This window comes from Triticum aestivum, chromosome 6B (assembly GCF_018294505.1).
Source record: "Triticum aestivum cultivar Chinese Spring chromosome 6B, IWGSC CS RefSeq v2.1, whole genome shotgun sequence".
Lineage (NCBI taxonomy): Eukaryota > Viridiplantae > Streptophyta > Magnoliopsida > Poales > Poaceae > Triticum > Triticum aestivum.
In genome coordinates, this window is record NC_057810.1 from 621,478,862 (window position 1) to 621,501,290 (window position 22,429).

Here is a 22,429-nt window from a genome sequence, read left to right on the forward strand (position 1 = left end):
ATGAGTAGTGGAAGAGTAGGTTTGTTCTGATGGCTCTCCTTACGAATGAAGAGTGGGTGGGGGGGTATATATAGCCTCCACACAAAATCTAACAATTACACACAGATTCCCAAACTCAGTGGGACCGAATCAGCAAACTCGGTCAGACCGATCCAGGTAAAAATGTGAACGTTAGGATTTTCGGTGGTACCGATATAGTCATCTCGGTGGGACCGATATGCTAGGGTTAGGGCATAACGTAATCTCAGTGTGACCGGTCGCATAAACTCGGTGGGACCGATTTCAGCAATAGGTACACAGAGGGTTGGTCAGGCAAACTCGGTGGGACCAATTCACTCACTTCAGTGGGACCGAAGTGTTACGAAAAGGAAACAGGAAGTTTGCAATGCAGACTCGGTGGGACCGATTTGCTCATTTCGGTGAGACCGAAATGTTACAAAAAAGAAACAGAGAGTTTGCAATCCCATCTCAGTGAGACCGAGATCCCTATCAGTGAGACTGAAGTAACTAGGGTTTGTGGCAGTGGCTATGTCAAATGAAACTCGGTGGCGCCGGATAGATAAAGTCAGTGGGGCCGAGTTTGACATTTAGGTTTAGAACATATGTGGAAATGAGAAAGTGGTTGAGGGTTTTGGAGCATACCACTAAGCATTTTGAGCAAGTAAGTCATTAAGCAACACCTAATCCCCTTTTAATAGTATTGGCTTCCCTATGGACTCAATGTGATCTTGAATCACTAAAATGAAAATGTAGAGTCTTGAGCTTGTTGCCAATATATGTCCTTTGCATTTTGAGGGGTCCACATCTCTAGTCCATGCCATGCCAATCATTGAACTTTCTGAAATGATTATCTTAAAATAGCATTAGTTCAATGAACTATATGTTGTTAAAAATTACCAAAACCACCCAGGGATTAGTTGCACTTTCACCAGACATGGGCACAACAGAACCGGACGAGCTCCACTTAAGATAATGTTTCACGTGCATGAAAATGCATGGATTTGATGATTCGTCATTGAGGTATCCGGTTATGGAAAAGATTTGTTGTCCGGTCACCATCACGGGCGCGTCCACGAGTGTTTGGGGGCAGAATTTGCTAGTTGTGGCTCTAGATGCTCTAAAGAAGCGCTTGTGGGAGGCAACCCATACTTACCTTTTGTTTTTGTTTGAATAAAGTGGAACTTTCCATGCTAATATAGCGAAGTTGATTTCTTGGTCACATCTTATTTTCTTCGAATAAAGTACCAGGTTATGTAATTAGTTTAAATGTCTAGACTATGTTGGTAGTGTTGTTCTGTTTTCTATTGTTTGATGTTCTTTCAGAAAATGGTATAAATTCCACGAGTATGATTTCTACTTGAAACTTTTACTGAGCAGAGCCACTTATTTCTAGTATTTATCCTAATTTTTTAAAAGTTTGAAAACAATGAAAGTGTACTAATTAATTAAGTTTTTACCTATTGGGTTGTTTTGAAAAATTCTAGTGTAACTTGTATTTGCTATAGAATTGCATAGTTTTATGTTCCTCCTTGACGAAGAGAGCTCATTGTTGTGTAATTTACTATATTTGTTATACCATGCTGCCATGATTTGATTACAAAATGTGAAGCTATTTTATAGTATTATTTATGGACTAACTCAAACTCATTGTTTCGTTTAAGTTTTGCTTGGATTTTAACTTCTTTAGGGGTGCTACCACAATCAAGTTCTGTCCAGTGCTTCCTCGGTGACCTCTGGTGCCCGATGGCATATATATACCCCAAGAACACCCCTTACTTTTTGACTGGTTTTTTGTGCTGTCGTCACTCCATGTTCCAATGTGACCTTTATTTTTAGCCTTTATCTGACACTCTACTTAAGGGGGGAGGTTCTCTGTCTTTGACCTCTACATCAACCCTTGTTGCTCCGATGCTGGAGTAGTCCCCCTTCAAGACTGAGGGTTTGTAGTAGTACATATGTGTCATGTATCTCTCTTTCTTGATCATATCGGTTGCCACTATGATTAGGATCTAGGACATTGATGATTAGTTGAATTTTATGATATACCTCTTGTGATGAGTATGGATCAAATCTTGTTCATGTTATTTATTTTTTACTTTGGGATTTAATAAGATTACATGATGCATATCTAATACTAAGTATGATGGCATATTGTAATAGTTCTTTCATGTATACTGCCTACTGTCTAAACATGGTGCTGATATCGTTAAAAAATTATGTAAAAAATGGTCTTAGATTTTGGGATGGAGGAAGTAATAATTATGGTGTACTGTAATCATTCCTTCGAAATTTTGATGCAAGCAGGCCAGGGCTGTTGATGGAACTAGTGAACTTCGAATACCTCCAAGCACCCAACCTGGTGATGTACTGGTCCTAGCGAAGAAAGGGGTTCCATCGTTGAAATAGCCATCCATACGTGGTGATCATCTATTTGTTGTGAAGGTTTCTATACCCAAACGTATAAGGTGAAAACACACTTTCCCTCTTGAGCCTTTTTCAATATACACTAGAGGCTAACGTGCGCTTCGCAGCGCCATTCGTCACACCCATAATTAACTCTTTTATATCTAGTAGATTATTTTGACCGATTGTTTTGTTTGGATTTTATCCTTGTTGGCTTGTGTTTTAGTTATGTTTTGGTGGTGTTTTTTTCCGTTCGTATATCTCGTGCCAGGTTGCCTCTGGAGACAATATTTGTTCCGAGAGAAGAGTGGAGTTGTAATGTGTGATTGTGATGTATTTACCAGTTTCGACCTCGATATCAGTCGTTGGTGGTGTTTGGGCCTCTTGAGAGGTCCTATACCACGCGAAAACCGTGGAATTGGTCCTATAACACTTGCATATGGGCTGCCCCATGAAGCTCTCGATTGCTTAGTTTCTTTTTCCGCTCGTCCTACCGCCAGCTCTGTAATAATTGGTTATATTTTTTTTATTTGAAAGTGTTAGTTTAATTAAAAGATTTCCAAGGATTTAAAATTGTTAAAATTTTAAAAATCATTGATTTTAGAAAAAAAAATTCTTAAATTTCAAAAAATATTCAAAAAGTAAATAAGGTTTCAAATTTAAAATGTTCACAAACATTAAAAATGATCTTGAACTTAAAAATATCCACGAATTTGATAAATAATAATGAATCTGAACAAAATGTTAAATTTTTCAAAAAAAGCTTTTAATACTAACAATTTTTCTCATGAATAAGAATGTGAAAAAAAGAGAATAAGAAATAAAACTAAATACATAGCACATAACCTTACATGCGGAGCTCTTAGCGACCCCACAACCCCAAAGCACCACAACGCTGCAAATCATGGGAGCTTAGTATCTCTATAGACTAGTACTCTACAACCACATAAGCACTCGGCCCTTATCTCTGAATTTCTACTATACAGTGGGCGTGAAAAGGAGTTACTTGAGGAACTTGCATCGTTGAAAAATGGTGGTTTAAAGACGAGGTGCGCCTATGGGCAAAGGCAGGCGCCAAAGGGCTAGTTAACATCATCCCTGGCGAGTAGTTGCTAGTTTAGACACCTTGGGCTGAGCAGACCCCTTCTTCTAGTTTGCTCCGACGCTGTGCATCATGCCTTCTGCGTACATGGCCCTGTATGCGTTGTAATCTCATGCTACTTTCTCCTTCTATCAATACAAAGATACGCAGCTTGCGTATTTGCGTTTTTTTTTAAAAAAACTGGTGGTTTTGCCCATGCACCTGTGAAGCCAAAACGTAAGCATGCAATATATATGCATAGATTTGATCCTTCCTTTGTCTCTCCCTCTTGTTAGCGGAAAGTTCATTTCCATTTTGGATCGTTACCGGCGGAACATTGCTGTATCCTATCGTTGCTGCTTGATAAGGGAATAAGCAACTTTTGTAGGAGAAATTAAACTCAGTTGTCTGTGTTGTAGCTGTACATAAAGAGAATGGAAGCCGTGCTGCTCCAGAAGTATCAGATCAACCTGACGATGGGGAGGGTGGCTGGTTGAAGAAACTTTCTGATTTTGGTGGGTAAAAATGCTGAACTTGATTTCGTTATACTGCAATTGCTGATGGGTGTTTGGTCTTGTTTACATGTCACCAATGCCAGAGGGCCTTATATCCTTCAGTATATTCTCATTGATCATATCTTGTTACATGTCTGAAAAGATTTGTCGATGTAGAAATTCATGTTCAGTTCCTTTTTATTGTACTGAACTTATTAATGATTATACTGATTTTTTTATTGACTTGGTTCTGTAATCAATTGCATTTACGTTATCTCGTGTATCATGTCCTCATGTCGACCAAGTTCTCTGTCGAATTCTTTCAGATCCATTGTCAACGAGGCATCCAAGTGGCTGAAGGACAACCTGTAGCCCCTGTAAATATTCACCGCCAATGCATTCTCTTCAACACCAGTTATGGTGTTCGACGAGCTGTTGCATGCATGTGTTCCGTTGGAGAGGCTCATCTTTTACGGGCAGTGAAGTGGCAACGGAGAGGTTTAGTGTCAACTAATTTTATTGACGCCATATTTCTTTTGTTTTGAGATACTTTTGTCAAGCATGAATTTTGCTGTAGACGCACTCATATTTCCTAGAGCATGTAACAGTCGTCTGATTCACGGCCGCTGATATCAAGCTCGATGAAGCCTACATTCTTTACCAAGTGAATATCCTCGTCGCTCCAAATTCAGAATAAACAGGCATCCGCATCTTCAAGTGCAATTTTTTGCAATAGAACACAAGATTTCCGGACAGAATACAACTTTTATGCACTCTGTTCTTGTTCGTCTTACAAGGCGTCTTGAGTTGCAAAATGAAAGTGAATCAAGACACATGATATTATCTGAACTTGAAGGTGGTACAAGCCCTAGTCCCATGTGGAAGTGGAGCTGAGCTTCAGCAAGACGAGGACGGCGGCTGCCATGGGCAGGGACACCATGAGCAGCGCCTCCGCGATGTTGGGCCGCGTCATGTCTGGGAGCAGCACGCTGCGTACTTTACAGCCGCCGCCGACGGACCCCGGCGTCAGGAGGTAGCCAGAGTCATCCTGGTTGAACGACACACGTGAACCAAAGGGAAATCGACTCAGAAACCAGAGCAAAATTCGGTTAGAGCTTAAAGGAGAACCTATATTGATTTGCCAATTTGTTACGCAGTACATTGTAAATATATTGCGGCAGCAAGCCAAGGAAACTGGTAAGAGGTTGTGCGAATGTAGTGCTACCAGTATTCCAGGGCGGAATGGCTGCAAAACCTGATGCTTGCCTCGGCTTGTGTCATGGGAAATTTCAGAAGAGTTATATGATTTTCCAGAGCACTAAAGTTGACATCAGTTGGATTTATACCACGAAAACAAAGGTCTGGGTAACTGAAGGACAGCAATCTTTGTTGTGCAAGAATTTTATTACAGACTCTTACTGTCCTGTTCAACAACTGGGACATAGTAATTGATAAAAAAAATTCAAATGCTACCATGAGTTATTAGATAAACCAACAGAAAATCCAAAGCCTAAAAATCAGACAAAGTCACACACACACACACAAGCAGATCGCTTCATGTATTGTACAAAGAACAATGTCCTAAGAAACCGTATCTACAACCCATCGAGTTTGCTACAAAGGAAATCCCAAGGACAACCTGTATGCACTCATACGCAAGCATCAATTCTGGTGTTTCCAATTTTAATGAGAGGCTAATCAAAATGAGAGGCCAAGCAGTGCTGGATAATCATAGTGAAGTCTAATTAAAAAATGTTACTAAGTGCAAGAGAGGCAAGGTGACTAATTAAACAGTGGCCCATATCTAATATAAGAAATGCACAACATAGAAACTAGAAAGCATTGTAAGAGTGGTAAGGTGGCGAGGTTTAGTTGACCTGCACAGACGAATGCATATCTTTGTCAGCAGAGCAATCGGATCCAGGCAAGGCTCGGTCAAAGACCTCGTCTTTGTTCATGGTAGCCCCAAGATCGCTTTGAAGGAGGAACAACAGACATAATCTGATAGTCAGAAGCGTTGGTCACACAGATAAACAATCACGGGCGAGAAGAGATAGCGTTGAGTACCTGTCGATGAGAGCCTCGTGAGGGGGAGATGGTTCTTCTAGCGCCGCCAGCTTTTGTCCGATTTGGTGTAGAAGGGGATCTGAAAAAATAGGGCAGACATGGTTGTTAGTCCTTATAAGGTTGAGAAAAAATATGGCCCGTGCACTGTATCTACATGGGCATGTTGCCCCTCACAATCAAATTCACACGTGCAAACTCTACCTAAACAGCATAGAATTATGCAATATGCCTTTGGTTTGTTTTTTTTCTTGTCAAACTTGGAGTAGTACGATCAGACATTCTAAGTACACTACCATAGTAGGATCTGTGATATACTGCATGCCTTCAAGGAGTAGCGTTTCAGAACGCCTTCATAGCAACTTGATCTTCATGCCCTAGCTCACCAGTCGTCTTCATCGAGACAGTCAGACTCTGCACTGTAAGGGTAGATACCAATGGACCACACTGCGTCAGTTGCCATCAGAGACATATGATGAAGGTTTTCAGCTTCATTGCTGACATTGTAGAGAGCCCAGTTGGCATCAACTTCGATAGGAGTAGTACCCCGGACCCGGAGACAGACCATTCGCCACAAATCGTTAAGACGATTTGCAGAATGAAACATGTTATCTGCACACAAACCGAAGCCCTTGCTTAGCATCCTGACCTGCATATACTTTCTCATCTTCTTTTTCAGAGCCTTGATTGTCATGTCCCTATCTTCAACACTAACTGATAGAAGCTTTATCTCAGCCTGCATCTTCTTTACCATCGGGCAATCAAACTCAATCCATCTTGTCGTGAATATATTTCAAACATTCAGTAGCAGCATTCTACACAACCTCATCAATATCCCCAGATGGACTGTCATGGATCTTCATGGGTTCTGACATCACGGACCAGTGCATACTACTGACAACAATAGAACTGCAGCTACTACTGACAACCGAGCAGCATTTTTATACACGGCCAAAAGTCCAAAGAACAGTAAGATCCACTCACATGAACCATAGATCGACACTACAAAAGTAAGGAATTTATAAGCGACCGATAGCTCGTGTTTACCTTGTTCATTGGTGGCATCGTGGTGGATTTTCCCTGTTCCTGTCCCAGGCGCGGCGGAGAAGAGCTCCCTCCGTGCGCTCTTGGTCCAGTGCACCAAATACAAAATAATAATAGAGTATGCAGCCAGATGCTCAAAGTAGCGGACAGTTTGATACCGAAAGCAATGGATCAAGTAACTGAACCCATGAGCATCTGGCCAGATAAGCATTGTCTAGTACTCCCTCCGTCCCAAAATTCTTGTCTTGGATTTGTCTTGTATCTAACACTAAAACGTAACTAGATACATCCATATTTAGACAAATCTAAGACAAGAATTTTGGGCCGGAGGGAGTACAACTGAGATATCAAGTTCAAAAAGGCAGTTCTATAGATCAGGATTAGGAATACATTCCACAGGTCAAAAGACCGTTCATACTACACATTGGGGACGAAGGACCATACATAATGATAGCAAGGCCTTTATACAAGAGACCAACGATAATCAGGTAGCAGTATACATAGGTAAGTGTGCAATGCCCCATTGCTCTTCACGGCGAACAAATACAGAAAGCTTACTGGCATGACTCATTAACAATAAAATAATATCAGAAATCCTCCTTGAACTTCTCATGAAGAACCAATAGCATCGCCAAACCATCATTTATCCCAGAATATATACTGGACGAATCCTACACACAAGTCAATTGTTATAACCAATGAATAGGAAATGCTGGATACAGCTGAGTTGTCATAACCAATGAATAGGAAACGCATCTTCATCATACTAACTCTAACAAACTCAATGTTTGTGGTAGTTTATCATTTTTTTAGGCAACTTTTCCGTGTATAATTTTCATGAAGGTTACTATTGTATGGGAAATAAAAAATGCAACCAGGGACTTCAACCTTGGTGAATATGACTCTCCTTTCTCCTTACAAATTCAGAAATGTGGCTATTCTTTTTTGTGTTAATCCTACGACTCATCTTACTTGAAGCTAGCTCACAATAATTCATTTTCATTCATAAATTCCTAAACGCGAATTATCCTTTCTCCCTAACATGCTTAGTCATGGTCGACCCTACCCATTGAGGCCAAGTCCATGTAATATCTGCCTGCAAGATCGAATTCTGAAATATTTGAGTTCAGACAGGCCCTTCTCACCACTTCCGTTCTTGCCCATCAGCATGCAAGGTAATCTATGTAGGATCCATATCAACTACTGCATCAATTTTTTTGTGGTCTATCCTATCCAAAATGCTCTAGTAACAAAACTCAGTTGTGTGTTGTTTCTTCAAACTGTGTGTTGGATTGTAAAATTTAGTTCGTTAGGAAAATCTCTACTAGTTGTAGTGATATTTTTGGGTCAAACCTCGAATCCGAAAGGCTATCACAATGCAAAACAGATCCTAAAAAGGCTACAATATTTTGGTGACACGCTACATCATATATCTATGCAATTGCATACACAGTAAGCAAGCCGCCTTCAAACTGCGGAATATATTCAGAAGAACAGAAAAGTATTGGTGACCCAAATCGTATCATCAGAGAAATGCATCACCCAGGACAGATAGATATGATCACAGGCGAAGTGAAACCCAACGATCGAAGTACCTGCTTTTGGAGCGGCATATGCAATTTTCACAAAATACAAAAGGATATCTTTTGATTAACGAGAGCTACTCCTGGGCAGTAGCTTTTTTCTTGCTCAAAAGGCCTCCTAGCTTGAGTTCATTGATCTTTGCAGCAAGGATGAAATCATTATCTGTTAAACCACCTGTTACCACAATAAACAAATAATTATAAACAAACGTGCTTGTGAGTCCTTTATTGTGCTTTTATGTTTTTTTAGCACCAGTTGACGACGAATGAACTGTTATACTTGGTATTTTCACTCCGTATTGTATGGCTCGTTCCTCTTTGTTTAAGTTGATTGGATTTCCCTATATGAAAATAAGTTTTATCACGACAATGGCCAACTGCAAATAGGCATCAAGCGCCTACCTACCAATTTTGCATGATCAGAAGACCTCTAATTAGTTCACATCATATCATTGTCAGCCCGTCAGAGTTCATAATACAGCAAATGAATAACTAGTAAACCATTGTTGTTCGGAATAGAATACAACAAAACAATTGGTTTTACAGGTCCAAGGGATTTAATAATCTACTATAACAATGCCGCTCCATTATTCTCGGAAATCAACGGAGGTGACTATTATTACAATTTCAAAAAGTAGTGAGATAAGTACTCCAGTTTAAAAAGAGAGATTTTAACTAAAGATAATACGTGAAATCTGAAGTCAAAATAACCATATGGAATACTTACTGACTGAGTGAGTCCACACATCAATTTTCACATTATTCCAACCAACAAGATGAAGATCTGGGTGGTGACCTGGAAAAGCATATCCATTTAAAGTTTTAAACATAGTTTGCCAAGATTGTTACTGAAACAAAAAAAAAGTGCCAAGAAATTTGTTGGATTCTGGGTGAAATACAAATTTCTTGGCCAATTTCAGGGGTATTTTCCTTTAGAAATGTAGAAATACGATCTCTCATCATGCTAAATATAACTGCAAGACCAAATGCAACACATAGGTAGCAAAGTTTGAACAAAAGTAGTCTGATTATGACACCATGGATATATGAGGGGAAATATATCTTCTGAAAGCTTGGTCGTCCGTTGATAACATAACAGTTTAGGAGGTGCCAGGTTTGGTGAGGGCTGGGTAGCTATGCTGTCTATTATGTGGAGTCCGTTAACAACACATACAATTAATATCATTGTGAAGAAGTGAAGATACTGGCATACTGAACATATAATAGTTAGCAGCATTTACTTGTTGCGGTCTGTATGTGCCAAATGATATTGTTAAATATTACAGCGAGGATTTAGGACTGTAGGACAGGAAGTGAATGACTCCTCTTTGATAATACTCCATCCGTATCAAAATATAAGACGTTTTTTATACTCCCCTTGTATCAAAAAGCGTCTTGTGTTTTGATACATAGGGAGTAGTAAGCAGTACATCGACTTGCTGTGGCCTGTATGTGCCAATGATATTCTTAAATTCCAATGCGGTGAGAACAGGGCACTTTTAAAAAACTGAATTCTGAACAATGAGACAATGTGAATATGAAGGACAGGGCAAAAGAAAGGAGACCTTCTTCCTCCGCAACAGCAGCAACAAGCTGAAAGAACTCAAGCCCTTTGGCAAAGTTCTTCACCTTCCATGCCCTGTGCAATTTCAGAATGTCGCCCTCATTTTTCACCTCCCAGCCAGCCACCTGTTTTTAAGGGAGGTCAGTCAACATAACCGGTCTTAATCAAGGTTTTTTTTTACTATAGCAAAGCATGAGCAGAGAAGAAAACCTGCTCTAGCAACGTTTTAGCAGAATCTTCTGACATGGCTTGTAAATCCTTTGAATTGCATGAGACACAGCTCCTTTTTGATAATTCTGCAAAGAAAAAGAAAAACGCATACTTTTTTTTACAGGACTGCATAGTGATCGGTGGCCTCAAGCTCGGAAGCGCACATCGGGGGATGGCCTAGTAATGATAATATGACAACAAAGAGAGACACGAATTCGTAAGCAGGAATGGAGAAAAACGAACGGGGGTGCAGTTCAGGAGCCAGGAGCCCAGGAGGCCTAGATCGAGAGAGATTTAGAAAACGAACGGGGCTGCGGCGGCGGCGGCGCGCTCACCGACTTTAGCCGCGGCCTCGTCCCCCGTCGCCTGCGAGGCGGAGCGGCCAGTAGGGGCGGACGCGCTGGGTGCCGCCTGGTCGAGGAGTAGGGTACGCCCCTCCATCCCTGAGCTTCGGGGAGACGGCGGCGCAGTGCCGTGGGAGTGGGACTCCAGGTGAAGCTTCTATGTTCAGAGTTTTTCTTTTTTCTTTTTTTGAGACACATGTTCAGAGATGAGGGAACGGTTGCGTCTACTAGGCACGGAAACGGAGAGAGGCAAAGTACGCTTTCATGGACGTTTTACGGAAAAACATTCCATAGGGCCAAGCCACCTCTTCCCTCCCGACTCTCCCTTCGTCCCGCACAGTTCTGGCCCTAAACCAACCCCTGAACCCTCCCAATTCCCAAATCTAGTCGCCGAGGGAAGCTCGCCGCATCCTTCCCATAGACCCCAATGGAGGACGGCAACGGGGCGCAGCCGCCGCCCTTGCCTCCGCCCGACGCGCCCGAAGCCGCGGGGCATCTGGCTCTCGTCCCCATGGACCAGGACGAGGACCAGGCCGCCGCCGCGGAGCCCATGGAGGACGGCGCGGCCGGGGGAGACGCCGCGGAGCCCATGGAGGAGGACGCGCCCACGTCCTCCCCGACCCCGTCCGCCCCCTCCACCACCGCGGCCGTCGACGACTCCACCGTCGCGCGGAAGCGCCGCCGCCGCAAGAAGCAGTTCCCCGGCATGATCCCCACGGCCGGCGTCCGCGTCCTCCGCGCCTCCTCCTCGTCGGGGGCCACCGCGGCGCATCTCGCTGGCATCCCGCGCCGCCGCGGCCGCCCGCCGACCAACTCCTCCCTCCGCCTGGCGCGGGAGCTGGATTCCGAGGCCACCATCGCGCTCGCGGCGGGATTCCCCGCGGATACCCTCTCCGAGGACGAGGTCGCCGCCGCCGTCATCCCACTTATTGGTGGCGCCGACCAGGCCAACTACCTCGTCGTACGCAACCATATTCTCGCGCTCTGGCGCTCTAATCCCCTCTCCCCCGTCGCGTCCAACGCCGCGCTCGCATCCATCCGCGCCGAGCACGCGCCCCTCGTCGCCGCTGCACACTCCTTCCTATCGGACCATGCCTACATCAATTTCGGCCTCGCCCCCTCCATTGTCTCCCTACCACCAATCCCCCCTCCCTCCCATCCTCCCCCTTCTGTCCTCATCGTGGGTGCTGGCTTTGCTGGCCTCGCCGCTGCACGCCACCTTATGTCTCTTGGCTTCAAGGTTGCCATTGTCGAAGGCCGACTCCGCCCAGGTGGCCGTGTGTTTACTAAGACAATGCGGTCCTCTGCAGCAGACTATCCTGACATTGCTGCTTCTGCTGATCTGGGAGGCAGTGTGCTCACTGGTATCAATGGGAACCCCCTTGGTGTCATAGCACGGCAGCTTGGGTTCCCACTTCACAAGGTGCGGGACAAGTGCCCGCTGTATCTTCCGGATGGCCGCCCAGTCGACCCTGGCATGGATGATCGTGTTGAGGCTGCCTTTAACCAGCTTCTTGACAAGGTTTGCCAGCTGCGGCAGGTTATCGCAGATAGTGTTCCACACGGTGTGGATGTGTCACTTGGCATGGCACTCGAGGCATTCCGGGCAGCGCATGGTGTTGCCGCTGAGCCAGAGGAACGGATGCTTCTTGATTGGCATCTGGCCAACCTGGAGTATGCCAATGCCGCTCCTCTTGCTGATCTCTCCATGGCCTTCTGGGACCAGGATGATCCATATGAAATGGGTGGCGACCACTGCTTTATACCTGGTGGCAATTCCCAATTTGTCCGAGCACTTGCTGACGGCGTCCCGATATTCTATGGACAGAATGTGCGAAGGATACAGTATGGGTGTGATGGTGTGTTGGTCTACACTGATAAGCAAACATTCCGTGGTGATATGGCGCTCTGCACTGTCCCCCTTGGTGTGCTTAAGAAGGGGGACATCGATTTTGTGCCGGAGCTGCCAGTTCAGAAACGAGAGGCCATTCAGAGATTGGGTTTTGGGCTTCTTAATAAGGTTGTGATGTTATTCCCTTTTGACTTCTGGGATGGTAGGATTGATACGTTTGGGCATTTGACTGAGGACTCTAGTCAACGAGGTGAATTCTTCCTGTTCTATAGCTATTCTTCAGTCTCGGGAGGTCCACTGCTCGTTGCCCTTGTTGCTGGGGAATCTGCTATCAGTTTTGAGAAGAAGTCACCAATGGAAAATGTCGAGAGGGTGTTAGACACACTTAAAAAAATCTTTTCACCCATGGGGATCGAGGTACCAAACCCACTGCAGGCAATATGTACTCGATGGGGCACTGACAAGTTTTCATATGGATCATATTCCCATGTGGCTGTTGGGTCTTCCGGTGATGATTATGATATTTTGGCTGAGAGTGTTGGTGATAGAATCTTCTTCGCCGGGGAGGCAACAAATAGGCGGTACCCTGCAACGATGCATGGAGCTCTGCTTAGTGGGTACAGAGAGGCTGCCAATATTGTAAGAGCCGCTAGAAAGAGAGCAAAAAAGGTTGACTTATCTGAGAAAATAGTTGTCAGTTATGAAGTCAAAGATATTGTTAAAGATGACAACATTGATTTGGATGATCTCTTCCGTACCCCTGATGTTGCTTTCGGTGGCTTCTCAGTTCTGCATGACCCATCTGTATCTGAACCTGATTCAGCATCATTGCTGCGTGTTGGAATTGGTGCCAGAAAGTTAGGCTCTGGTTCACTTTTCCTGTACGGCCTAATAATGCGGAAGAATGTAACTGAGCTAGCTGCAATGGAAGGCGACGAGCAGCGGTTGAGTACACTGTACCGAGATTTTGGGACAAAACTTGTGGGATTGGATGGCTTGGGTGATGCTGGGGAAAGCCTTATATCACGGATAAAGGCTTCTTCTAAGAAGTAGCATCCAAACAAGATGTTGGATGGTTGACTCAGCTGTAACAGTTGTCAGCTCTGAGCATTTAGTTTGCAAGTCCAACATAGCTACTGACCTTTCAAGTAATTCATTCATTTCATTGATTGCTATATACCTCTCAATTCTCATCAAGGTGTAAGCTGTGCCATGTAATACTGGTTAAACCATGGGTAGTCATTGAAGATCATATCACCATGGGAAATAATGGAATTCTTATCAGTACTTTCTGTTCAGACTTGATACACCTCTCTGACATTTCTGTGATGACATTGTGATGCTTTTTTCTTTTCTTGGTGATGTAGCACTTGCTAGCATTTTCCCATTTGGGTGTGGTTATATGGTATTCCCTCTGTACCAAAATGTAAGACTTTTTTTTTTAGTTTTGCATAGGGCATAAAAAACGTCTTACATTTTGTTATGGAGGGAGTTGTTATGACTCTTGATATTGTTTGGAGTATTTCTCCAAGTTGCCATTTCTTGTTTTGTTGGTGCTTTGCTTTTATTTCAGGATTCAGTCTCATTGATTAATTGTGCATTGTTGCTTATTCTGGAAGGTGGTTTTATATGAACTGCAAAGCATGTTAGTGTTTATTATTCATTGTCTTCAGCAAGCTGTAGGTAGAGGTTCTTCTAGGTGACAGCTCAAGAATCTGTTTGATCAGTTGGTCAGTGTGGTATCCATTCTTTCACCTTACAACCTTTAGTTTGACTATGTGTGAAGTAAATAATTTTTGAAGGAAATGCTGGAAACCTATAACTTTTCCAAGAAGCAGGTAACCAATCTTTTACTTTTCTGAACTTGATTCTACTAGTAAAATGCAGTACTCCTGTTGGCTTATCCAACTGAACACTATTTATTGTAATTTTGTCAAATAGATACAACATAACTTAAATTTACTGAGCTCCCTAAAATAGAGCCTTTTGATTATCTAACTATGATTTCGTTACTACCATTTTTTGCTGAATTAGATTTGGAACACAAGACCTGTATCTTTTGTTGTAGATATGATGACATATCACAGAACATAAATGATATTGCGTGCTGGCTAACATGAGAAATGACCATGCTCTTGATCTGTGCTCAGCAGTTTGTTGTGATAAAATTACTCCAATTCAGGGCCTTTATGATGGTAGTTGAGACAAATAGTTTTCTTGACGGTACTCCCTCCGTTCGGAATTACTTGTCACAAAAATGGATGTATCTGCAACTAAAATACATCTAGATACATTCATTTCTTACTCCCTCCGTTCCAAAATAGATGATCCAACTTTGTATTAACTTTGTACTAAAGTTAGTACAAAGTTGAGTCATCTATTTTGGAACGGAGGGAGTAGATGAGTAATTCCGAACAGAGGGAGTAGTTCTGATTTCAATGTTTTGACTTGTTTGAATAATGTCCTGATTTTAAGGTTAACGTTGTCACTTTATCAGCATAGCACACACATTATATAACTGTGCTGGTTGGAGGCACATTTAAGGTTCACAAGCTTCCAGTGCCAGTGTGCCACTATTAAATTCACATCAAATTAAAAATAGTGAGCATGTCTTGAAGCAAACTCACATCTGGTTGTTTATTTTGTAGCTAGCCGTTTCTAATATAAGCCCATGCTTATGTTTGGATGTTTGAAACTCAGTACATTCTTTGCTGTAGATTGCATGTTTCCGTTTGATTCACCAATATGGTATTACATCATCGGTCCATAATTTTTAGCTCTGTCATGTCATGCTAAAAATTGTGTGGTCTGTTGCTTTAGCTAGAAAGTGGTCCGATTTCAGTCAGAGTGGAAGCTTGAGCCAAAAAATACTTCCCAGGTTTGGGTTTTTCCTGCTGAGAACCTCCTATTTTGGTGTGTTCTTATTGTTATTATGTCTTGGAAATTAAAGAGTGGTTGTCCGTAGCAGTTGTAAGGAGATGGCGCTCTCTTTCTTGGTAGCACCTGATTTCTTTTTAGGTTAAGTTGGAAATGTGGGACAGGCACGTGATGTCGCCTGGAATCCGTGCATACATGCTGCTTTAATTTCCCATAATCGCTTTCTGGTAACGACCAAGGCATGTTTACGTGCGGTACTGTTTTATCCCTGCAGATGTACTGCAGCATGGGTGATCATTCTAAAAAATGGTACCAGCACCGTGTTCTTTTTTTTTTCGAAACATCGTGTTCTTTCTTTTGAACTGACCAACCGCTCGACCGGACGTTTTCTAGCAGTATCTGGGAGTACACGTTTGTCAGCAAGCTTGGTTGCTTTTCTGTTCGACATCTGCTTAGTTGCCGCGCGCCTCGTGTTCTCCCTTTGTATAAGCTGCTGCCCACATTTTTTTTTCTCCATTAAAAAGTTTGAGTTGGGGGCAAGACCATGACATCGTGCAGTGGCTCCGGTGCGGCGCATTTTCGTAACATCTTTATGTCCCTGAACTGCGTAGGAAATTGGGCACTCAGCAGTGATTTCGCGATTCTTTTGACCGATGCTTAGTGGCTGAGGACTGCACTGAGCCAATTGTGATTATTGGCCTGTCTGCTAGCTATTCAGCAAAAAAAATTGTCGCGCTGATGTTGAACTGCCAGTACTACCCTGCGACAATGTCCCACTCTGAAGTCTCAGTCCATGTATACTGACCGAGTCACTGACATGACTGTTTGTGCAATCAGAAAAGAAAAGGACTAATGTAGAATGTTCGTCGTTGTTCATTGGTCAGTGCTTTTCGCTGATTTTATCCACTGCCAAGCGACCAAACCGAAGGTATTTTATCGCGATCTGCCTGCAAGTGGAGAAGCCTCTCCCGTGTTAGGCCCAAGCCTTAGAGCAACTCTAGCAGACCCTGCATCCTGTTCCGGCCCGCAAAATAACCGTCAAAGTGCGGGCCGAGGCGGAAAAACCTGGCCGATCAGACTCAGCATCCCGCCCCGGCCCGCAAATATTTTTGCAGGGCACGGTAAAACTTCTCCCCTAACCTCTAGTTTCACAGGCTGGGAGGCCGACCCGAGCTCAACCCCTATCCGCAGTGAGATTTGGGCGGGAGGGACATTTTCGAGCGCCCTTTCTCGCTCCCCCCATCCTCTGCCACCATTGCCTCGCCGCCGCACCTCTGTTGCATCCTTCGTGGCCGTCCCTCGCCGCCATGGACGACTCCCAGCTGCCCCCGTCACCGTCGAGGTCGCGCATGTCCCTTCCCCTCGGGCGGATCTCGTTGCCGGCCATGTTGGCCCCGCCGTCGCTCAAGCTAGCGCCGCGCCTGCCCGCAAGCGGCAGGGCAACGTGGTCGTGCAGGGCGGGAATCCGGCAGCCCTCGACGCCAAGGCTCGCGCTCCCGGCACCAATGCTACTGCGCGATCTCGGCTGGCGGCGGAGAAGGTGACCAAGGCCGCGGCCGCAAGAGGAAGAGGAATCCGGCTACAAAACAAGGCGCCTCCTTCATCCTCAAACTCCATCCCGGAAAGAAGTGCCCCGCCGATACCGTCCAGCGGCGCTGCTCCCCCCGCAAGCGAGGTGGTCGACCAAATGGCCGAAAGGTATGCGTCTTCGGTCATGGTGCTTTCCTTTTGTTTTCGCCATTTGTTGCTAGCTCATGACTTGTTATCGTTCAATATAGCGGTGGTTCAGACAATGGAATTGCCGAGTTTGTGAACTTGTTGGACACCAATGCCGTTGACATTGATCAAGCCCCGTTCACATTCGAGTAGAAACGGAGGGCGGCGTGGATGATCATGGCTGCGAGGATGAATTGGCCAAGATCGAAGCGGAAGCGTTTGAGCAATCGCAATCAAAATCTGGGAAAACCCAAAGATCGAAGAACTACACGATCTTGAAAGATCAAGCTTTGATCCAAGCATGGAGTGCGGTGTCTCTTGATGCATGCACGGATACTTCTCAAACCGCCAAGAGATATTGGCAAAGGAACGAAGATCAATACTTCCGCATCATGGCAAAGTATCCCAATAGGACTCCACACACATTTCGGTCGCTTCAAGGCCGTTGGGAGAACATCAAGCCTATGTGCAGCCGTTGGGCAGCTTGCTTGGAGCAAGTACGCAATGCACCTCCAAGTGGTACCGTGGAATCCGACTATGTGAGTTTGTTTTGCCTTTGTTCAAGTTGTGCATAATCATATTTGCATCATGAGAGTTGATTACATCACTTTTTTTCTTCACATTGTGTAGGACAAGATTGCCCAACATAGATACAAAGACATGGATGCTTCAGAAGGCAAAATTCTTCAAACTAGAGCATTGTTGGGAGTTGCTCCAAAAGTGCGAGAAGTGGAAGTTGATCGACAAAAAATCTCCATCAAAAAGAGGCTTGCTTATAAACATGGATGAAGATGAGGATGATGATGGCCCAAAAAATTTGAACAAGCCCGATGGCAACAAGAAGACTAAGGAGAAGATGAAAAGAGAGCAGGAAGCATCGAGCTTGAGGGAGAAGATTGATGCCATGGTGCAATCAAACGAGTTGATGTTATTGAAGTCATTGGAGATCAAGAAAGAGTTGGCCGAGAAGAAGGCAAAAGAGAAGCAAGAAAAGTGGCAATTGCTCAAGGAAGAGAAGGCTCCGCAAAGCTGCCATTAAGGAGAGAAGAGCACGCGCCGCTGAAAACAAATCCATGTCTTTGTTGCTCGCTGAAGAGAACAAGATCATGTCAATGAACCGCGATGACATGGACGACCTCACCAAAACATGGCAATGATATGGCAAGGAGAGAAATCTTGAAGAGGAGAATGATCGCGTCGGCCGGTCCGTGTTACAGTTCCGGAGATGTTTTTTCTACTCCATATGATGGCAATGTCGATGATTTCGGTGCGGCAGTTGGGACAAGCACCAGAGGTGGATTCGGTGGTGCCGATGAACTTCAAGGTGGACTCGATGGCGCGGAGTGAAGATCGACCAAGATGATGTCGGACATGGTCGTAACTTTTGTAAGGCCCTCTTTTGTGTTTCTCGTACTGAACTTGGCTTTTATTTGCGCGTAAAATTGTATTATGTTGTTTGAATTTGAATTTATTTGTGGGAACTTATGTCAAATGCGAGAATTAAGTGTTTCTGTTTCTGGGTCGACGGGGTGGTGTCCAAACAGACCCCGCAAAAGCCGACCCGTAAAAAAGTATATTCCACGAATATCCCTTTATACCGTTCGGAGGTCCTTTTGGGGGTCTGCATCTGCGCCGGTCCGAGCCAGCCCGCAAAAACGGTTTCTCCCAAACTACAAGCCCGTTTTGCGGGCCGACGGAATACGGGGTCTGCTAGAATTGCTCTTAGGTTTCAGCTGCTGGCGTGGCAGGCGTGCTCACCATCATGCAGCATCCAACGCGTTGGTGCAATCTTGGCCGCATCCCACATGCGCCCAACCGCAACGGATAATAAAGTGGCCATCCACCAACCTACTGTTTGACATTGACGCCCGTGCTCGGAAATCCTAGCTGTTCTCTTTTGTCCGTCTTCTATCTGCTAGTGCTCGACGCTCCGCCCTCCTCTCCTCAGATAATCCGACCCGTGATCTAGACATCTAGTATATGGCATCCAACGCGGCGGCAGATAGATTTGGGCGCCGTGCGTTCTTGGCCGCATCCACCGTGCCGTGCCGCAGCGCTCGGGTAGATTCGCGGCAAAATCCGATCCGGCATTTCCCAGACGGCACAAGGGACGACGCGCCGTGCACTGCTCCTGATTTCAACTGGTCGAGATAAACCAAAGAAGGGAAGAAAATCGTTTTGCAGCCCAAAACAAGCAGGGACGGGACGAGTCAGGAGCCCTGGTTGCGTTCAGCTTACTGCTACTCTACCTTGGAGTAACTAGTAGGAGTACGTACGAGCAGCGATGGACAGACAGACGGATGTTGTGTCGGTGCGGCGTGCTACGTCGTCGTCGTAGTACTAGTACTGTGCGGCCAGCGAGAGGACCAGTGTCGGGGAGAATTATTTGGGATGTAGTAATACTACGAACGTAAGCTGGCGGGTCTGGTCCAACCTTGGTAGGGTTCGTGTCACACACTTTACAATTAATGCCACGATGCTTGTTCCCATCTGCTTCTTGCAACGTTTCAGTTTCATTAGTTTCTGCGTTCGTCTGAATTTGTGGCAGCGCATGCGTATCCGACGCTAGATGGCGATGACCGTGAATTTGTGATGGAGAGATGAACACACACTATCATCCCTCTGGCCTCTGCACATGTGGTTTCGGTTTCAGCTACCTGCCGCAGTCGATCCTGGTTGACTGACCCACTCGCATAGACTTCCGACCGAGCACTACAGGCTTTCCACGCTTGGCTGAAAAGGCACAAAGGCCGGCCAGATCGGATCATCGGAGGACAGCGCCGTACGTATCCTAGCTTTTATGGAAGCATCACTGCCCCACTGACCTTGGGCTATGCCACCTTCCTTAACAAAATAGTGTGTTAGCAAACTCCTACCCAAGCTAGTGTGTTAGCGACGAGCCCACTACACCCATGACCGGAGACGGGCGTCACGGTGATGGTCGGTCCGGCACACTGTCACTGAGTTGGAGAAGGCTGGTTGGGTGCGTGCGCATAGCACGATTGAGACGGTGATTACTGCCCCTAAGCACTCGATCAGCGGGGGGTGCCCACCGGCCACCGCCCTGGTGGCCGGAAGGTGAAGGTTCGGCCGATCGATCGTGCCCATACCACCACCGCAGGCGGCCACTTTTTGCGTATGCATGCACGGGAATGATTTTGCCGCCGCTGTAGCCTGCTCGTGTCTCCGACAGCCGGCGCCGCCGCCCACCTCTTTTCCAGCGGCGACACCCCAAGCGTCCAAAGCTAGGCCGGGCCAGCGAGCTAGTACGCGCTTTGTGCCCGGGTTAAAAAGAGCGAGGATCGATCGGGATCCGCACAGGCGCATCCGCAAATCGCATCCTGACTTTGCCCAACCGCAGAATATATACTCTTGGTTCGGTTCCAGATTTTCAGCCTCCAGGTTCGCAAGAGAATGGCTGGGTAATAGTAGTATATCGAGAAAGAATATTTGCACCAGATCGAAAAAAAAAACAGAAGATGGCAGCATGCCATGTGTGTGTGAGAGAGAATTTTCGCTAGTGCAAGAGAAGAATGTCGTCCTAGCCATCGATTGCCAAACGGAAAATCCTACTGATAATGATGACATGATTATTTCACGAAAAAAGACATGATTGTGTGTGAGACAATGATTTGGGGGAACCAGCTCAACCCTCTAGGGGTGGCTTATCTCATATATATAATGGGTGTGTTACAACTGGTACAATATATACGTACACAAATACAAAAGCTATACATAATCTAACACCCTTCCTCAATCTTAGCCACTTTCTAAAGAACTGAGAAGGGTAAGATTGCGCCTACAGGCCTCGAACTGTGGTAGAGGCAATGACTTAGTGAAGATGTCTGTAAGTTGATCCTTAGAAGAGATGAACTTGATCTGGAGTTGCTTCTCTGACACACGTTCCCGTACAAAGTGATAGTCAACTTCAATGTGTTTCGTTCGGGCATGGAATACCGGATTCACAGAAAGGTATGTAGCACCGATGTTATCACACCAAAGGATAGGAGGCTGCGGTTGGGACATACCCGACTCCTGAAGCAAAGACAACACCCACATAATCTCTGCAGTAGCATTAGCCACAACCTTATACTCAGCTTCGGTACTACTACGCGAGACAGTAGCCTGTTTCCGAGCACTCCAGACGATCAAATTAGAGCCAAAGAACACATCATAGCCCCATGTGGATCGCCTGTCATCTGGACTGCCAGCCAAATCCGCATCAGAATATGCCGAGAGAACCCGAGAATGAGTCGGCCGAATATGCATCCCAAAAGACACTGTGAACTGAACATAACGCAGGATGCGCTTAACAGCAGCCCAATGAGTGTCTCGAGGAGCCTGAAGATACTGGCAAACCCTGTTGACAGCATAAGAAATACGTGGTCTCATGATCGTCAAGTACTGGAGACCACCAATAATACTCCTGTACTCTATGGCATCCGCAGAAGACAGAAGCTCACCATCAACAACAGTGATCTTGTCGGTGGACGACATGGGTGTAGTGGTCGGTTTGCAGTTAAACATTCCAGCTCGCTGCAATAAATCCAAGGAGTACTTCTTCTGCGTCATAACAAGACCATCCGCACGAGAAGTAACTTCAACCCCAAGAAAGTAGTGAAGCTTCCCAAGATCTTTGACAGCAAAATCAGCACCAAGAGAGCGGAAAAGAGCATCAGCAGCAGACTGAGAGGAACTGACCAGAATAATATCATCCACATAGACCAAAAGATACATAGTGACCTCTGGCTTCTATAGAAGAAATAATGAGGAGTCAGCAGTAGACGACACAAACCCATGAGCACGAAGAGCTAAGGCAAGACGAGCATGCCAGGCATGAGGAGCTTGCTTCAGACCATAGAGTGCTTTGCTGAGACGACAGATGTGATCAGGACGGTCAGGATCAGAAAAACCAGGCGGCTGTCGCATATAAACCTCTTCCTCCAAGAAACCATGAAGAAAGGCATTCTGCACATCAAGCTGACGAAGAGACCAACCTCGAGTGACGGCAAGAGAAAGAAGAAGCCGAATGGTAGTAGGCTTGATGACAGGACTGAAGGTATCCTCATAATCAAGACCATAGCGCTGCCGAAAACCTCTGGCAACAAGGCACGCTTTATAACGCTCAATAGACCCATCCGAGTGCTTCTTCACTTTGAACACCCAATTAGAATCAATAACATTAACCCGTGGTGGG

The 22,429-nt window shown here is 45.2% G+C and overlaps 3 protein-coding genes across 5 annotated transcripts; 1 reads left to right on the top strand and 2 right to left on the bottom strand.

Moving 5' to 3' along the window:
* Window positions 1–4,723: 4,723 nt before the first annotated feature.
* Window positions 4,724–7,297, bottom strand: LOC123138345 (uncharacterized). Its single transcript, XM_044558310.1, has 4 exons — window positions 7,090–7,297; window positions 6,046–6,124; window positions 5,856–5,952; window positions 4,724–5,026 (listed from the first exon to the last, which is right to left on the bottom strand). The coding sequence occupies exons 1-4, from the start codon at window positions 7,295–7,297 to the stop codon at window positions 4,847–4,849; spliced, it is 564 nt and encodes a 187-aa protein (XP_044414245.1). The 3' UTR covers window positions 4,724–4,846.
* Window positions 7,298–7,433: 136 nt separating this feature from the next.
* On the bottom strand, window positions 7,434–11,009 carry LOC123138346 (pterin-4-alpha-carbinolamine dehydratase 2, mitochondrial). Of its 3 annotated transcripts, XM_044558313.1 has the most exons (7): window positions 10,779–11,009; window positions 10,444–10,529; window positions 10,235–10,358; window positions 9,397–9,465; window positions 8,950–9,010; window positions 8,682–8,844; window positions 7,434–7,757 (listed from the first exon to the last, which is right to left on the bottom strand). In XM_044558313.1, the coding sequence occupies exons 1-6, from the start codon at window positions 10,882–10,884 to the stop codon at window positions 8,829–8,831; spliced, it is 462 nt and encodes a 153-aa protein (XP_044414248.1). In that variant the 5' UTR covers window positions 10,885–11,009; the 3' UTR covers window positions 7,434–7,757; window positions 8,682–8,828. The 3 variants fall into 3 exon arrangements, with proteins under 3 accessions (XP_044414248.1, XP_044414247.1, XP_044414246.1); XM_044558312.1 differs by lacking the exon at window positions 8,950–9,010 and having other exon boundaries at window positions 7,434–7,746; window positions 10,779–11,008; XM_044558311.1 differs by lacking the exon at window positions 8,950–9,010 and having other exon boundaries at window positions 10,779–11,008.
* An 84-nt stretch (window positions 11,010–11,093) lies between these two features.
* LOC123138344 (lysine-specific histone demethylase 1 homolog 1) lies at window positions 11,094–13,937 on the top strand. The gene has a single exon (XM_044558309.1). It carries the CDS (start codon window positions 11,215–11,217, stop codon window positions 13,690–13,692), a length of 2,478 nt encoding a protein of 825 aa, XP_044414244.1. The 5' UTR covers window positions 11,094–11,214; the 3' UTR covers window positions 13,693–13,937.
* The last annotated feature ends 8,492 nt before the right edge of the window (window positions 13,938–22,429 follow it).

What these genes read in the sequence shown, in the direction of transcription:
- LOC123138345 (XM_044558310.1), bottom strand. Translation starts at nt 7,297, where the DNA reads ATGCTTATCTGGCCAGATGCTCATGGGTTCAGTTACTTGATCCATTGC. An exon ending in CGATGCCACCAATGAACAAG is followed by an intron (nt 6,125 to 7,089) that starts GTAAACACGAGC and finishes CTATTTTTTCAG; the next exon opens with ATCCCCTTCTACACCAAATC. An exon ending in CACGAGGCTCTCATCGACAG is followed by an intron (nt 5,953 to 6,045) that starts GTACTCAACGCT and finishes CCTCCTTCAAAG; the next exon opens with CGATCTTGGGGCTACCATGA.
- LOC123138346 (XM_044558312.1), bottom strand. Translation starts at nt 10,884, where the DNA reads ATGGAGGGGCGTACCCTACTCCTCGACCAGGCGGCACCCAGCGCGTCC. An exon ending in CTAAAACGTTGCTAGAGCAG is followed by an intron (nt 10,359 to 10,443) that starts GTTTTCTTCTCT and finishes CCTTAAAAACAG; the next exon opens with GTGGCTGGCTGGGAGGTGAA. An exon ending in TGTGTGGACTCACTCAGTCA is followed by an intron (nt 8,845 to 9,396) that starts GTAAGTATTCCA and finishes TTGTGGTAACAG; the next exon opens with GTGGTTTAACAGATAATGAT.
- LOC123138344 (XM_044558309.1), top strand. Translation starts at nt 11,215, where the DNA reads ATGGAGGACGGCAACGGGGCGCAGCCGCCGCCCTTGCCTCCGCCCGAC.